An 18,184-nucleotide genomic window follows, 5' to 3' on the forward strand; every position below is an offset into this window, starting at 1 on the left:
CCCCCTCCCCCCCTTCCCTCCCCCCCTTCCCTCCCAGACTCACTCACTCCCTCCCTCACCAACAGCCCCCTGCCTTCCTCCCTCCCTTTTGCTCAGCACTCAACCACTTTAAACAACATCAATGAATTAAAGCATGGGAGTGTCTTTTCATTCGGTTTATTGTCTAAACTGACTATTGCTTTAATTTTGGGGAGAGACAGTGCTCACATCTGTTGCTTATTAACCGTGGGAGTGACATTGTGTTCAGTCACCAGAGTGTTCTATCTCGGCCGTGCAGTTGTGGGGAGGTGCTTATCGCATGTATGTTCGTGGGGAGCGGGTGGGTCTGTTTACTTGTTCCTTTCTGGAACAAAACTAATACTGAAGAAATGAGGCATGTCCCCTGAGCCAAGGCTGTAAAGCTCAATGGAATTAGGATACATGCCATCTGTAAATCATTGAACCAGCCCTGCATTTGAAGCTGTTTAAAGTGGTTGAGTGCTGAGCAAAAGGGAGGGAATGAGGGAGGGGGCTGTGGGGGAAGGAGGGAGGAAGGGAGGGGGCTGTGGGGAAGGAGGGATGGGGGTAGGGGGCTGTGGGGGAAGGAGGGAGGGAGGGGTCTGTGGGGGAAGGAGGGAGGGAGGGGTCTGCGGGGGAGGGAGGGAGGGGTCTGTGGGGGAAGGAGGGGGGACTGTGGGGGAAGGGGGAAAGGAGGGAGGGAGGGGTCTGTGGGGGAAGGAGGGAGGGGTGGGTCTGTGGGGGAAGGAGGGAGGGGTGGGTCTGTGGGGGAAGGAGGGAGGGGGGTGTCTGTGGGGGAAGGAGGGAGGGGGGGGTCTGTGGGGGAAGGAGGGAGGGGGGTCTGTGGGGGAAGGAGTGAGGGAGGGGTCTGTGGGGGAAGGGGAGAAGGAGGGAGGGAGGGGTCTGTAGGGGAAGGAGGGAGGGAGGGGTCTGTGGGGGGAGAAAGGGGTCTGTGGGGGAAGGAGGGAGGGGTGGGTCTGTGGGGGAAGGATGGAGGGGGGGTCTGTGGGGGAAGGAGGGAGGGGGGGGTCTTTGGGGGAAGGGGGTCTGTGGGGGAAGGAGGGAAGGGGGTCTGTGGGGGAAGGAGGGAGGGGTCTGTGGGGGAAGGGGAGAAGGAGGGAGGGAGGGGTCTGTAGGGGAAGGAGGGAGGGAGGGGTCTGTGGGGGAAGGAGGGAGGGAGGGGTCTGTGGGGGAAGGAGGGAGGGGTCTGTGGGGGAAGGAGGGAGGGAGCGGGGGGGAGGGGTTTATGGAGGAGCTATGGGAGAACGAGAGAGGGGTCTATGGGGCAAGGCGGTAGGGAACTTTGATGGAGTGGAAAGCAGATTTTATTTTCCTTCTGTTAACGGTGGTCGAGCTGTAGCTTCTGCAGCTGTGATTCACAATTCCCTTTTTTTGGCGCGTCACTTCTCATTTTGCTGAACAAATTTGCCTTCTGCGTTTTACTATGTAAATAATGATATTTGTGCATTGTTTTGCAGTAACTGGTTTTGACTTGTGGGGAGCAGTGTTAACGATGGGTCTAGTCTGCACACTCTACACCGCTCTGGTGAGTAATCAGTGGGCCAAGGGCCCCAATCCTCCAATCAGCATTTGTGGGTCAAAAGAAATACTTGCATTTATATAGCGCCTTTGACGACCTCAGGACGTCCCAAAGCGCAGAAGTACTTTTGAAGTATAGTCAGTGTTATAATGAAGGAAACTTGGCAGCCAGTTTGTACACAGCAAGGTTCCTCAAAAACATAAAATAAATGACTAGATAATCTGTTTTTTAATGATGTTAGTTGAGGGATAACACAAACTGGATGAGGACATTCAGCTCTTCAACTCTGTTCCGACATTCGGTTAGATCATGGCTTATCTGTACCGTAACTCCATCTACCTGCCTTTGCTTCCCTATCCCTCAGTTTTTAATTTTTCAATTAATCCCCAGCCTCAACGACTTTTTACATAAGAAATAGGAACAGGAGTAGGCCATTTGGCCCTTTGAGCATGCTCTGCCATTCAATGAGAACTTGGCTGATCTCCTACCTCAACTCCACTTTCCTGCCTGTTCCCCATAACCCTTGACTCCCCTGTAGTTCAAAAGAAATTTGGAAGACAGAGTTCAAAATTTAAACACCGGGCTTTACCTCCCTACTCTTCGAAACAATGCCACGGGATCTTTTGTGTTTACTTGAGGGGGCAGACGGGACCTCGGTTTAACTTCTCATCCGAAAGGCGTCGCCTCTGACAGTGCAGCACACTCTCAGTCCTGCACTGGTATGTCAGCCTGGATTATGTGCTCAAGTTTCTCGAGAAGGAACCCTGCAAGATCCCACAAACAGCAATGAACTAAAAGACCAGATACTCTGTTTTGGTGATGTTGGTTGAGGAATAAATATTGACTAGGGCACAGGTTCGGGAGTAGGCCATTCAGCCCCTCGAGCCTGTTCCACCATTCAGTTAGCTCATGGCTGATCTGTATTTCAAACTCCACCTTACCCGCACTGGGAGTGTCGGCCAGAATTTTATGCTCGAGCCTCTGGAGTGGGGACTTGAGCCCATGACCTTCTGACTGCGAGTGGAGCGTGAAAGCCACCAAGCCATGGACGACACTTTCCTTTTTTAATCCTATTTTATATCTCCCTATGTTTCACTCTCAGGGTGGACTGAAAGCCGTAATCTGGACGGATGTTTTTCAGACCATGGTGATGTTTTCTGGGCAGCTGGCTGTCATCATCATCGGAGCGAAGCAGGCGGGGGGCCTTAGTGAAGTGTGGCGGATCGCTGGAGAGAATGGCAAGATTGCAGGAATCAAGTAAGTGCAGCTTTTATATTTTTGATTAGTTGTATTTTTTTTTAAACTCCGAAGTGGCTTTACTGGAGAACCAATGGTAGGATGGCAGGGTTGGTAACTAGAGGACAAAGGGAATACCATCCGTGGCTAACTAAGGAAGTAAAGGATGGTATCAAACTGAAAACAAGGGCATACAAAGTGGCCACGATTAGTGGGAGGCCAGCGGATTGGGAAGATTTTTAAAAACCAGCAAAGAATGGCTAAAAAAAAAATAGAGAGTGAAGATAGATTATGAGAGTAAACTAGCAAGAAATATAAAAACATATAGTAACAGCTTCTACAGATACCCTCTGTATAAAAAGGAAGAGAGTGGCTAAAGTAAATGGTCCCTTAGAGGCTGAGACTGGGGAATTAATAATGGGGAACAGGGAAATGGTAGAGATTTTAGAACAAATATTTTGTATCGGTCTCCATGATAGAAGACACTAAAAACATCCCAATAATAGATAATCAAGGGGCTATCTAGGTAGGGAGGAACGTAAAACAATCACTATCATTAAAGAAAAAGTACTCGGTAAACTACAGGGACTAAAGGTGCACAAGTCCGCTGGATCTGATGGCTTGCACCCCAGGGTCTTTTAAGAAGTGACTGCATTGGTTGTAATCTACCAAAGTTCCCTGGAATCTGGAGAGGTCCCAGCGGATTGGAAAACCGCAAATGTAACTCCCCTATTTTTAAAAAAAAAAAGAGGAGGCAGACAGAAAGCAGGAGACTATAGACCAGTTAGCCTAACATCTGTCATTGGGAAAATGCTGCAGTCCATTATTAAGGAAGCAGTAACAGGACATTTGGAAAAGCATAATACAGTCAAGCAGAGTCAGCATGGTTTTATGAAAGGGAAATCATGTTTGCCAAATTTGCTGGAGTTCTTTGAGGATGTAACGAGCAGGGTGGATAAAGGGGAACCAATGGATGTGGTGTATTTGGACTTCGAGAAGGCATTGTATAAGGTACCACATAAAAGGTTACTGCACAAGATAAAAGGTCCCGGGGTTGGGGGTAATATATTAGCATGGATAGAGGACAGGCTAACTAACAGAAAACAGTGTCGGTATAAATGGGTCATTTTCCGGTTAGCAAATGGTAACTAGTGGGGTGCCACAGGGATTGGTGCTGGAGCCTCAACTATTTACAATCTGTATTAATGACTTCGATGAAGGGACCGAGTGTAATGTAGCCAAGTTTGCTGATGATGCAAAGGTGGGTGGGAAAGCAAGTTGCGAGGAGGACACAAAGACTCTGCAAAGTGATATAGATGGCTAAGTGAGTGGGCAAAAATTTGGCAGATGTAGTATAATGTGGGAAAATGTGAGGTCATCCACTTTGGCAGGAAAAATAAAAAAGCAAATTATTATTTAAATGGAGAGAGATTACAAAGTGCTGCAGTACAGAGGGACCTGGGGGTCCTTGTGCATGAAACACAAAAAGTTAGTATGCAGATACAGCAAGTAATCAGGAAGGTAAATGGAATGTTGGCCTTTATTGCAAGGGGGATAGAGTATAAAAGCAGAGAAGTCCTGCTACAACTGTGTGGGGTATTGGTGAGGCCAAACCTGGAGTACCGCGTACAGTTTTGGTCTCCGTATTTAAGGAGGGATATACTTGCATTGGAGGTAGTTCAGAGAAGGCTCACTAGGTTGACTCCTGAGATGAGGGGGTTGTCTTATGAGGAAAGGTTGAGGCGGTTAGGCCTATACTCATTGGAGTTTAGAAGAATGAGAGGTAATATTATTGAACCATACAAAATATTGATGGGGCTCGACAAGGTAGATGCAGAGAGGAAGTTTCCACTCGTGGGGGAATCTAGAACTAGGGGCATAGTTTAAGAATAAAGGGTCCCCCATTTAGAACTGAGATGAGGAGGAATTTCTTCTGAGGGTTTTAAATCTCTGGAATTCTCTGCCCCAGAAAGCTGTGGAGGCTGGGTCATTGAATATATTTAAGGTGGGGATAGATAGATTTTTAAAAGATAAGGGAGTGAAGCGGGCAGGGAAGTGGAGCAGATCCAAAGATCAGATCAGCCGTGATCTTATAGAATGGCAGAGCAGACTCGAGGGGCTGCTCCTCTTTTCTATAGAAACACAGAAATTTACAGCACAGAAGGAGGCCATTTCGGCCCATTGTGCCCGCGCCGGCCGACAAAGAGCCGCACGGCCCTCGGTCAGCAGCCCTAAAGGTTACATATAAACCTATGAACAATGACGGAAAGGCAAAGAGCTACCAGCCCAACCAGTCCGTGTTTCACAATTGCGACACCTCTTACACTGAAACATTCTACAGTCCATCCCAACCGGAGCCATGTGATCTCATGGGAGAGGCAAAAAATAGATAAAAACCCAGGCAAAAAACCAGAAAACAATCTGGGAAAATTCCTCTCCCACCCATCCAGGGGATCGAAACTAGTCCAGGAGATTACCCTGGCCGTATTCTATTCCCTTCAGTACTTAGCATTATATCTGCGCCGTCCAACAAAAGGTCATCCAGTCTAATCCCAATTACTAGCTCTAGGTCCGTAACCCAGCAGGTTACTGCACTTTAAGTGCCCATCCAACCATCTCTTAAAAGTGTTGAGGGTTTCTGCATCCACCACTTTTCCAGGCAACAAGTTCCAGATCCCCACAACCCTCTGTGTAAAGAAGCCCCGCCTCAAATCCCCTCTAAACCTTCCACCAACCACCATAAAACTATGCCCTCTCGTAATGTTGGAATCAGTTATTAAGGATGCATTTGGAAAGCAATGACAGGATCGGTCCAAGTCAGCGTGGATTTATGAAGGGGAAATCATGCTTGACAAATCTTCTGGAATTTTTTGAGGATGTAACTAGTAGCGTGGACAAGAGAGAACCAGTGAATGTGGTGTATTTGGATTTTCAAAAGGCCTTTGACAAGGTCCCACACAAGAGATTGGTGTGCAAAATCAAAGCACATTGTATTGGGGGTAATGTACTGGCGTGGATAGAGAATTGGTTGGCAGACAGGAAGCAGAGAGTCGGGATAAACGAGTCCTTTTCCGAATGGGAGGCAGTGACTAGTGGAGTGCCGCAGGGCTCAATGCTGGGACCCCAGCTCTTTACAATATACATTAATGATTTGGATGAAGGAATTGAATGTAATATCTCCAAGTTTGCAGATGACACTAAACTGGGTGGCAGTGTGAGCTGTGAGGAGGATACTAAGAGGCTGCAGGGTGATTTGGACAGGTTAGGTGAGTGGGCAAATGCAGTATAATGTGGATAAATGTGAGGTTATCCACTTTGGAGGCAATAACACGGAGGCAGAATATTATCTATGACGGCAGATTAGGAAAAGGGAAGGTGCAACGAGACCTGGGTGTCATGGTACATCAGTCATTAAAAGTTGGCATGCAGGTACAGCAGGCGGTGAAGGCGGCAAGTGGCATGTTGGCCTTCATAGCTAGGGGATTTGAGTATAGGAGCAGGGAGGTCTTACTGCAGTTGTACAGGGCCTTGGTGAGGCCTCACCTGGAATATTGTGTTCAGTTTTGGTCTCCTAATCTGAGGAAGGACGTTCTTGCTATTGAGGGAGTGCAGCGAAGGTTCACCAGACTGATTCCAGGGATGGCTGGACTGACGTATGAGGAGAGACTGGATCAACTGGGCCTTTATACACTGGAGTTTAGAAGGATGAGAGGGGATCTCATAGAAACGTTTAAGATTCTGACGGGACGGGACAGGTTAGATGTGGGAAGAATGTTCTCGATGTTTGGGAAGTCCAGAACCAGGGGACACAATCTTTAGGATAAGGGGTAGGTCATTTAGGACTGAGATGAGGAGAAACTTCTTCACTGAGAGTTGTTAACCTGTGGAATTCCCAACCGCAGAGTTGTTGATGCCAGTTCATTGGATATATTCAAGAGGGAGTTAGATATGGCCCTTACGGCTAAAGGGATCGAGGGGTATGGAGAGAAACCAGGAAAGTGGTACTGAGGTGAATGATCAGCTATGATATTGAATGATGGTGCAGGCTCGAAGGGCCAAATGGCCTACTCCTGCACCTATTTTCTATGCTTTTATGTAATAGTCCCCTCCACCAATGGAAATAGGCCCTTACTATCCACTATGTCCAGGCCCCTCAATATTTTGTACACCTCAGTGAGGTCTCCTCTCAACCTCCTCTGTTCTAATGAGAACAAACCCAGCCTATCCAGTCTGTCCTCATAAACTAAGATTCTCCATTCCAGGCAGCATCCTAGTAAATCTCCTCTGCACCCTCTCTAGTGCAATCATGTCCTTCCTATAATACGGCGACCAGAACTCCCTGCAGTACTCCAGCTGTGGCCTAACCAAAGTATTATATAATTTAAGCATAACCTCCCTGCTCTTATATTCTATGCCTCGGCCAATAAAGGCAAGCATTCCATATGCTTTCTTAACCACCTTATCCACCTGGCCTGCTACTTTCATGGATCTGTGGACAAACACTCCAAGGTCCTTTTTGTTCATCTACACTATTAAGTGACCTACCGCTTAATGTGTATACCCTTTCCTTATTAGCCCTCCCAAAGTGCATCACTTCACACTTCTTGGAATTAAATTCCATTTGCCACTGCTCTGTCCACCTGACCAGTAGATTGATATCCTCCTGCAGCCCATGACTTTCCTCTTCATTATCAATTACACAGCCAATTTTAGTGTCATCTGCAAACTTAATCATACATTCAAATCTAAATCGTTGATATATACCACAAAAAGCAAGGGACCCAATACTGAGCCCTGCGGAACCCCACTGAAAACATCCTTCCAGTCACAAAAACATCCAGCAATCATTACCCTTTGCTTCCTACCTCCAAGCCAATTTTGGATCCAACTTGCCACTTTGCCCTGGATCCCATGAGCTTTAACCTTCGATCAGTCTACCATGTGGGACCTTATCAAAAGCCTTGCTAGAGTCCATATATACTACATCGTATGCACTATCCTCATCGACCCTCTTGGTTACCTCCTCAAAACATTCAATCAGGTTAGTCAAACATGATCTTTCCTTAACCAGTCCGTGCTGACTGTCCCGAATGAATCTTTGCCTTTCCTATGTTCCCCAAGGGGAAGAGATGAGGAGAGATTGAGTAGATTGGGCCTATACTCTGGAGTTTAGAAGAATGAGAGGTGATCTCATTGAAAAGTATAAGATTCTGAGGAAGATTGACAGGGTGGATGGTGAAAGATTGTTTCCCCTGTATGGAGAGTCTAGAACTTGGGGCACAGTCTCTGGATAAGGAGTCGGCCATTTAGGACTGAGCTGAGGAGGAATTTCTTCACTGAGGGATCTTTGGAATTCTCTACCCCAGGATACTGTGGATGCCATGACTCTGAATATATTCATGGGTGAGATCGATAGATTATTGGACTCTAGGGAATCAATAGTAAGGAAGGACATTGGCTTGGATGGTGTGGAAATGTATGGGTGGAGCTACGGAATACCAAAGAGCAGAAAACGCTAGTGGGAGTTGTGTACAGAACACTAACCAGTAGTAATGAAATTGGGGACAGCATCAAACAAGAAATTAGGGATGCGTGCAATAAAGGTACAGCAGTTATCACGGGCGACTTTAATCTATATATTGACTGGGCTAACCAAACTGGTAGCAATGCGATGGAGGAGGATTTCCTGGAGTGTATTAGGGATGGTTTTCTAGACCAATATGTTGAGGAACCAACTAGAGGGCTGGCCATCCTAGACTGGGTGATGTGTAATGAGAAGTGACTAATTAACAATCTTGTTGTGCGAGACCTCTTGGGGGAAGAGTGACCATAATATGGTAGAATTCTTTATTAAGGTGGAGAGTGACACAGTTAATTCAGAGACTAGGGTCCTGAACTTGGGGAAAGGTAACTTCAATGGTATGAGACGTGACTTGGCTAGAATAGACTGGCGAGTGATATTTAAAGGGTTGACGGTGGATAGGCAATGGCAAACATTTAAAGATCACATGGATGAACGTCAACAATTGTACATCCCTGTCTGGAGTAAAAATAAAACTGGGAAGGTGGCTCAACCGTGGTTAACAAGGGAAATTAAGGATAGTGTTAAATCCAAGGAGGAGGCATATAAATTGGCCAGAAAAAGCAGCAAACCTGAGGATTGGAAGAATTTTGTAACACAGCAGAGGAGGACAAAGGGTTTAATTAGGAGAGGGAAAATAGAGTATGAGAGGAAACTTGCTGGGAACATAAAAACTGACTGCAGAAGCTTCTGTGAAGAGAAAAAGATTCGTGAAAACAAACGTAGGTCCCTTGCAGTCAGATTCAGGTGAATTTATAATGGGGAACAAAGAAATGGCGAACCAGTTAAACAAATACTTTGATTCTGTTTACATGAAGGAAGACACAAATAACCTTCCGGAAATACTAGGGGACCGAGGGTCTAGTGAGAAGGAGGAACTGAAGAATATCCTTATAAAGCAGGAAATTGTGTTTGGAAAATTGATGGGATTGAAGGCCGATAAATCCCCAGGGCCTGATAGTCTGCATCCCAGAGTACTTAAGGAAGTGGCCATAGAAATAGTGAATGCATTGGTGATCATTTTCCAACAGTCTATCGACTGTGGATCAGTTGCTATGGACTGGAGGGTAGCTAATGTAACACCACTGTTTAAAATAGAAGGGAGAGAGCAAACAGGTAAATATAGACCTGTTAGCCTGACCTCAGTAGTGAGGAAAATGTTGGAATCAATTATTAAAGATGAAATAACAGCACATTTGGAAATCAGTGACAGGATCGGTCCAAGTCAGCATGGAATTATGAAAGGGAAATCATGCTTGACAAATCTTTTGGAATTTTTTGAGGATGTAACTAGTAGAGTGGACAAGGGGGAATTAGTGGATGTGGTGTATTTGGACTTTCAAAAGGCTTTTGACAAGGTCCCACACAAGAGATTGGTGTGCAAAATCAAAGCACATGCTATTGGGGGTAATATACTGACCTGGATAGAGAACTGGTTGGCAGACAGGAAGCAGAGAGTCGGGATAAACGAGTCCTTTTCAGAATGGCAGGCAGTGACTAGTGGAGTGCCGCAGGGCTCAGTGCTGGGACCCCAGCTATTTACAATATGCATCAATGATTTAGATGAAGGAATTGAGTAATATCTCCAGGTTTGCAGATGACACTAAACTGGGTGGTGTTGTGAGCTGTGAGGAGGATGCTAAAAAGCTGCAGGGTGACTTGGACATGTTAGATGAATGGGCAAATGCAGTATAGTTATCCACTTTGGTGGCAAAAACACAAAGGCAGGATATTATCTGAATGGCGGCAGATGAGGAAAAGGGGAGGTGCAACGAGACCTGGGTGTCATGGTTCATCAGTCATTGAAAGTTGGCATGCAGGTACAGCAGGCGGTGAAGAAGGCAAATGGTATGTTGGCCTTCATAGCTAGGGGATTTGAGTATAGGAGCAGGGAGGTCTTACTGCAGTTGTACAGGGCCTTGGTGAGGCCTCACCTGGAATATTGTGTTCAGTTTTGGTTTCCTAATCTGAGGAAGGACATTCTTGCTATTGAGGGAGTGCAGCGAAGGTTCACCAGACTAATTCCCGGGATGGCGGGATTGACATATGCGGAGAGACTGGATCAACTGGGCCTTTATACACTGGAGTTTAGAAGGATGAGAGGGGATCTCATAGAAACTTACAAGATTCTGACGGGACTGGACAGGTTCGATGCGGGAAGAATGTTCCTGATAGGGAAGTCCAGAACCAGGGGACACAGCCTTAGGATAAAGGATAGGCTATTTAGGACTGAGATGAGGAGAAACTTCTTCACTCAGAGAGTTGTTAACCTGTGGAATTCCCTGCCGCAGAAAGTTGTTGATGCCAGTTCATTGGATATATTCAAGAGGGAGTTAGATATGGCCCTTACGGCTAAGGGGATTCAAGGGGTATGGAGAGAAAGCAGGAAAGGGGTACTGAGGGAGTGATCAGCCATGATATTATTGAATGGTGGTGCAGGCTCGAATGGCCTACTCCTGCACCTATTTTCTATGTTTCTATGTTTCACGGGATATGGGGATCGGGCGGGAAAGTGTTGAGGTCGATGATCAGCCATGATCTTATTGAATGTCGGAGCAGGCTCGAGGGGCCGAACAGCCGCCTCCTGTTCCTATTCTTATGAGGAGACATTTCTTTTAATGCAGCAAGTTGTTTAATCTGTAATGCACTGCCTGAAAGGGTGGTGGAAGCAGATACTGTAATAACTTTCAGAAGGTAATTGGAAAAAGACTTGAAAAGAAAAGAAAATTGCAAGGCTATGGGGAAAGAGCAGGGGAGTGGGCGTAATTAGAAAGCTCTGTCCAAGAGCCAGCACTTTCATGAAGTGACTGATGTCTGGCCCCAAGACCAACGAGGGCTGAGAGTGAGAATGACTGGTTATAAGAGATTTTGCATTGAGTTCCTGAGCAATTGTGACAGAGTTACTGCTATACCATGCCTGGCCTCGGAGAGAGAGACTCCCCCCTGGTGGTATACGGTGAGATGTGCGTGGTGGTGCGTCTCGCTGAAGTAATTGGTCTCCTTATCCTCCGCAGCCTGAACCCTGACCCCTTTGAGCGTCACACCTTCTGGACGCTGAGCCTTGGTGGCGTGTTCATGATGCTGGCGCTTTACGGAGTGAACCAGGCCCAGGTCCAGCGGTACCTCAGCTCACGAACGGAGCAGCAGGCGATACTGTGAGTTACTGAAACAAACCCGGCAGAGTCGGGGCGCTTGTGGCGGCGGAGTCGGTGTTGTCCGTTTTACTTTGGTGTTCCTGAATCCGAGGGGGAGAGAGCGAGAGATCGATCTTATTGTGCAGAGGGGTCACTAACTGAGGCAGCGTTTTCACTGCCTCTGCAGCATTGGTACAGCGTGGTTTTATGTCGCACCGACAATGGGAGCAGGAGGAGGCCATTCAGCCCCTCGAGTCTGCTCCGCCGTTCAATTCGATCATGCTTGTATCTTAACCCCATTTACCCGCCTTAGTTTCGTAACTCTTAATACCCTTGCCTAACAAAGCTCCATCAATCTCAGTTTTAACATTTTGAGTTGACCCCTAGCATCAACAGTTTTTTGGGAGAGAGTTTTCCAGATTTCCACTACCCTTTGTGTGAAGAAGTGCTTCTTTATTTTACCCTTGAACAGCCTGGCTTAATTTTGTTATGCCCCTTGTTCATGACTCCTCCAACCAGAGGAAATAGTTTCTCTCTACTATCAACTCCTTCAATCATCTTCAACACCTCAATCAGATCATCCCTTAATCTTGTATAACTCAAGGGAAATAATAGCCTAGTTTGTGCAACCTGGCCTCGTAATTTATCACTTTTAGTCCCCGGTATAATTCTGGTGAATCTGCACTGTGGTGAGTGTTGAGGGTCGCCCTGAATCTGTAGCAAGCTGGAGCGGCTGCCGATTTTGCCTCTGGGCTCTCTCAACACCGTCTTGGTTTTGATGCACGGCAAAACCATTCGGCATCAACAACAACAGCCGGCATTTAGGTTCCAGACCCACTCCAGAGACTTGAGCCCATAATCCAGGCTGACACGCCCAGTGCCGTACTGAGGTGCTGTCTTATTGGATAAAACATTAACCCGAGTCCACCCCCTCAGCTGGACATAAAAGATCCCGCAGCACTATTTTGAAGAAGGGCAGGGGTGCTCTCCCTTGGTGTCCTGTTTATGCTTATCCCTCAATCAGCATCACCAAAACGTTGTCTGCTCATTATCACATTGCTGTTTGTGGGAGCTTGCCGTGTGAAAATTAGCTGCTGCGTTTCCTACATTGCAACAGTGACTACGCTTCAAAAATACTTCATTGGCTGTGAAGGGTTTTGCGACATGCTGAGGTGGTGAAAGGAGCTGTATCAATGCATGTTTTGACTTGTAGCGATCCGTACATCACAAACACTCGTGGTGGCGCCGCTCAGTCGCTAACATGTGCACCGAAGATCCCCTTGGCCGCGGGGGTCTGAGCCAGCTTTAAGACTGCAGCAGCCCCAGATTCCTGCACTAGTGGCTTTGGGACTGTCCGCCCCTCACTGTCGCCTGGGAATCTACCGAGACATCTCTGCGTGTAACGGGGCCGCCTTTTTAAGAAGTAATGGGGAGACGGTTTTGAGTGAGCTGCGAACGTGTCTGATTTTGTTTCCGTCTGTCACCTCTCGCTGCCTTTGCTCGTCCCCCGTAGATCGTGCTACGTGGTGTTTCCGTGTCAACAGATAGTCCTGGCCATGGGATGCCTGATGGGCTTGGTTATGTACGCTCGCTATGGCGAAAACGGCCCACTGCAGCAGGGTCATGTCAGCACCTCCGATCAGGTACGTCCTCCTCTTTAACCATTTGAAAGAAAAAAAGAAATAACTTTTATTTATATAGCTGCCTTTCATGACCTGAAGACTTCCCTCAGCGCTTTATAGCCAATGTAATACGGAGAATGTACAGCCATTTGGCCCAACAGGTCCGTGCCGGTGTTTGTGCTCCACACGAGCCGCCTCCCACCCTTCTCCATCTAACCCCATCAACATATCCTTCTATTCCTTTCTCCCTCGTGTACTTATGTAGCTTCACTTTAAAGGCATCTATGCTATTCGCCTCAACTACTCCATGTGGCAGCAAGTTCCATAATCTAACCACTCTGAGTAAAGAAATTTCCTTTGATTTACTTACACAACCTCGCACGCAGGCACACACAAACCACTCCCATTTTGGGGCATCCTGAGGTCGTGAAAGGTGCTATAGAAATGTTTTTATCTCTGTTTTTACCTTTTTAAGTTTGCAATGTTGTGAAGTATTGATGTCTGGGCAGAGAGAATCGGCTGGCTCTGGTCAAAGCTGCGGGTTTAAGGAGCAGTCCCTGGTTATAAGATTACAACAGATTTCCTTTTTTATGTACAGGTAGTAAGTGCCCCAGGGTGCATCACAAAATGGGGAGGTGGGAGAGCAGAGACGCTAAGGGCCAGATTCAGGAGAATAGGCGGCACGCACGCACACACGCACGCACACACGCACGCACACATGCACACACACGCACATGCACACACAGGCACGCACATACACACACACGCACACGCACACACATGCCCGAGTGCAGGACTGGAGGAGGCTTTGCAGAAGTTGCGAGGAGATGGGGCTATTTGTAAACCGGGACAGGGATCTTGAATTCAATAGATGGGAGGGGGCCGGGGAGAGCCTGTGGAGGTCGGTGAGGGCAGGGCTGGTGCTGGGGTTTATGCCCGTGATCCTTTCTGTACAGTCGTGTGCATTTGGTTTGGTTTGAACCAAATCTGGTTTGAATTGCAGATGGTTCTTTATTTTGTCATGGACGTTCTTCGGGATTACCCTGGTTTACCCGGACTCTTCATCGCATGCCTGTTCAGTGGAGCACTCAGGTACTTTCACAGTTACAGAGCTAAATCTTTATAAGTTAATGGGACCTGTACTGAAAGAGCAGACGGCCTTGCCAGTATCAACGTTTGTACTTGATAAAGAGTGCAGCCTGTCTCACTGGAGAAACTGGGGACATATTGTCCTGCTCACAATCCTCTTGTTTTATTGATGCTGAGCAGGGTTTTTGCTGAAAATTCTTTCCAAGGGGAAGCTAACGAGAATTAAAGAAGTGATTGAGAAGGCAGCCTATAAAGAGGAGGAGAATGTTCAGCTCCTCCTGACTGTTCCGCCATTCAATTAGATTATGGCTGATCTGTATCTTAACTCCATCTACACGCCTGAGTTCCCTATCCCTTAATACCGCTACCCAATAAAAATCCATCTATCTTGATTTTGACATTTTCAATTGACCCCCAACCTCGACAGTTTTTTGGGAAAGAGAGTTCCAGATTTCCACTACCCGTTGTGTGAAGAAGTGCTTCCTGACATCGCTGAACAGCCTGGCTCTAATTTTAAGGTTATGCCCCCTTTTGCTGCACTCCACGCGCCCACCCCCCCACCACCAGAGGAAATCATATAACTCCTTTAATAATAAACACCTCGATTAGATCAGCCCTTAGCGACAGCCAGAGCCTGAGTGAGTTTAACTGGATTCTGCTGGTCTCTGTACAGGACCCAGTAGACGTGACGGTCTTGAGTTAATTCATACAGCCTTTTCTTTGGTCATGTATCTTGCTGCAGCTCGACAGGCCAGTGCCTTCCTGGCCCCTCACACCCGGGCTAGTCCTACTCCATTCCTGTTGGGTTTGTGTTGCCACTGGAAGCTCCGGTCCCTCCATTTCCAGTTGAGTCCAGTTTCCAGATGACCGTCCACCCTGCCTTTAGAGTCGGTGTGTGCGTTCATTGGTGGAAGGGAGGACTGGGTCACCAGACAGCTTTGTCCTGAGTGCGCTGTCAGAATATAGGTAAGTTTTTACAATGGGCCTTAAATTGCGATGTGCGCATGCGCCGGATTTAGGCGCGCGATGCACATGCGCCGGATTTAGGCGCGCGATGCGCATGCGCCGGATTTAGGCGCGCGATGCGCATTTAGGCGCGCGATGCACATGCGCCGGATTTAGGCGCGCGATGCGCATGCGCCGGATTTAGGCGCGCGATGCACATGCGCCGGATTTAGGCGCGCGATGCGCATGCGCCGGATTTAGGCGCGCGATGCACATGCGCCGGATTTAGGCGCGCGATGCACATGCGCCGAGAACCAGCATTTGCAAACTGTCAAAATGTCTTTTGACAGATTGCATCCACCCCCTGGAGAAGGATATTCGCAGGCGGAGATTTGGCCTAATTTACCCAACTCTCGCCCAGCAAATGTCCTTCAAACTCTTACGCCTGGTGAAAGCAGACGCATGGCCTACCTTGACCAATGTAAGGGTTTTAAATGATTGATAACATTTTATTTTTCAATAATTTTTATATTAAGGTAAGTTTATTTTTACCCCTATTAAAACATTTTTTTTTAATTCAAAAATTAATATTTGTCTAAATCATTTAATTAAAGTCAATTTCAATTAAATTTTAAATTTCTTGAAGTGTTTTTCTTATTTATTTACAATGATTGTGTTTTGGGGGGGGGGGGTCTTGCCATTCATAGAAATGGTGATCTCCATACAAACAGAACTCGCCATCACTGTGAATGGGGATGCCAGGCTGCACATACAGTCCACGTGATCCCAGGCTGCACATACAGTCCTGGAACACTGGTGCCCCTACGCTGGAGTGCAAGTTTGTGTTCTTCCGGGACCACCGGGTACTTATATATTTTGGTCGGAGATGTCTGCCCGCAGGAAGCCTCCGACCGCTATTTCTGGGCCATTGTTTTTAGGACCAGCTAATGTAGATCAGAATTGGTTCCAACTGTATGCCTGTCGATCTTTTGATCGCAATGACACTGAGATAACATTGGAGAAGGCTGACACTCTAGACAATGGAACAGGGTTGTGATTGTGAATCCGGCAATCTGTTCGGTGACCAAAAGCGATCATAAACCACCCAACAGTTAAACTCGGCAAGAATTAAGACAATGTACGATTTTTAAAAAAATTATATAAGAGAGGGCTTCAAAGCTATTACTGGGTTTGGAACTTTAGTTTTGCTCAAGGTGAGGCACCAAAGAGGGCCTGGACACTCCTGATTCCCGAGGAGTTCTTTGTGAGTTTCTAGATGTAGGACTGTGTGTATTGCTCGCTCTCTAGTCTTATGAAGTTAATTGTCAGATCATATTGCTTACTGCCTCTAGCTTTCACGCATCTGCTATTAAAAGGATGAGGATTATTCAACAGCCAGCTCTCGGGCGAAGTAGAAGCCACATTACTGAATGCTCTCTCTTTAATGCCAAATCGTTGTTTGTGTTTCTTCAGCACGATATCGTCTGCGTTCAATTCGCTGGCTACCGTCACCATGACAGACCTGATTAAACCTTGCTACCCACACATGACTGAGACTCGAGCCACGCTAATATCCAAGTGTCTTGGTAAGCGATGGTGGAAAATAACAACCATAACTTGCATTTATATAGCACCTTTAAAGCGTTTCACAGGAGCGTTACCAGTCAAAATTTGACACCGAGCCACATAGGACAAGTGATCAAAAGCTTGGTCAAAGAGGTGGGTTTTAAGGGGTATCTTAAAGGAGAAGAGAGATGTAGAGGCACGGAGAGGTTTAGGGAGGGAATTTCAGAGCTTAGGGCCCAGGCAGCTGAAGGCACGGCCACCAATGGCACAGGGAAGAAAGTTGGGGATGAGCAAGAGGCCAGAATTGCAGGAGCGTAGAGATCTCGGAGGGTTGTAGGGCTGGAGGAGGTTACAGAGATAGGGAGGGACGAGGCCGTGGAGGGATTTGAACACAGAATGAGAATTTTAAATTCAAGGTTCTGCAAACACAGGGTTCATGGGTGAACGGGACTTGGTGTGAGTTAGGATACAGGGCAGCAGGAAATTGCTAACCTCAAACCTTGGGAATTGTTTGAAGTGAATTAACATCGTTCAGTCCGCCATCGGTCAGGGTTTAGATAACACGTCCAGTTCCCTGCCATCTCGTGCTTGTCAAGGTATTTGAGCACTTTACCCTGCTTAATTAGTATTTTAATCGGCTCCTGCCTTGTGATGTATTTCTTTTGATGCGATTAAGCCCGGCCTGGAATGCAGCTTACTAATAGATTAGCAGCAGTGGGAGTCCTCCAGTGAGCGATTATAAACTTTCAGGGCCTGCAGGTTGGAAACAGACAGCCGCGAGAGACTTCGAAGAAAGATTTGCATTGGTATAGCGTCTTTCACAACCTCATGATGTCCCAAAGCACTGCACTGCCAGTGAACTACTTTTGAAATGTAGTCACTGTTGTAATGTAGGAAATGTGGCAGGCAATTTGCGCACAGCAAGCTTCCAGAAACAGCAATGTGGTAAAGACCAGATAATCTGTTTTAGTGATATTGGTTGAGGGATCAATATTGGCCAGGACACCAGGGAGAACTCTGCTGCTGTTCTTCGAATAGTGCCGTGGGATCTTTTCTACCCACGTGGGGGGGGAAAATACGGGACCTCGGTTTAACATCTCATCCGAGAAAGTATCGTCTAACCTCAGCCAGCTGATCTGGCTCTGTATCCCAGCCGACACCCTTCCCGCTTCCCGCTTCCACATCAGCAATTGGACTTGCAATCATCACATTGCTGCGCTCTGGAATTTCCCTTCCCACCTCGGCCGACCTAAACTCCTGTATCTTTCTACTTCTCTCCCCACCTTCTAAACCTCCTGCCCTGACCACCCCTTTAGTCACCTTCGCTTAATCTAACCCCAACCACATGCCCATTGTCTTCAGTTAAATGCCTTGCCATGTAAGGGGTAGGTGTTAGAAAGGAGGTGTCCGTATTAGAATAACGAGAATAAGGGCTTGGGAGACTCCGGAGGTTTTGCTGGGCTGTCTGTCAGCG

General features: G+C 47.1%; 1 protein-coding gene across 3 annotated transcripts in view; it reads left to right on the forward strand.

Moving 5' to 3' along the window:
• slc5a6a (solute carrier family 5 member 6a) overlaps window positions 1-18,184 on the forward strand; it is a 110,792-nt gene that overhangs the window by 20,969 nt on the left and 71,639 nt on the right. For all 3 annotated transcript variants that reach the window (XR_011592972.1, XR_011592971.1, XM_070877617.1), the window contains exons 5-10: window positions 1,476-1,543; window positions 2,640-2,794; window positions 11,369-11,509; window positions 13,002-13,131; window positions 14,114-14,202; window positions 16,618-16,730. Coding sequence is in view for 1 of the 3 variants with exons in the window: in XM_070877617.1 (XP_070733718.1) it covers window positions 1,476-1,543; window positions 2,640-2,794; window positions 11,369-11,509; window positions 13,002-13,131; window positions 14,114-14,202; window positions 16,618-16,730 (696 nt within the window). In the remaining 2 variants the exon portion in view is untranslated. The remainder of the gene's footprint in view (window positions 1-1,475; window positions 1,544-2,639; window positions 2,795-11,368; window positions 11,510-13,001; window positions 13,132-14,113; window positions 14,203-16,617; window positions 16,731-18,184) is intronic.

This window comes from Pristiophorus japonicus, chromosome 1, assembly GCF_044704955.1.
Source record: "Pristiophorus japonicus isolate sPriJap1 chromosome 1, sPriJap1.hap1, whole genome shotgun sequence".
Taxonomy (NCBI): domain Eukaryota; kingdom Metazoa; phylum Chordata; class Chondrichthyes; family Pristiophoridae; genus Pristiophorus; species Pristiophorus japonicus.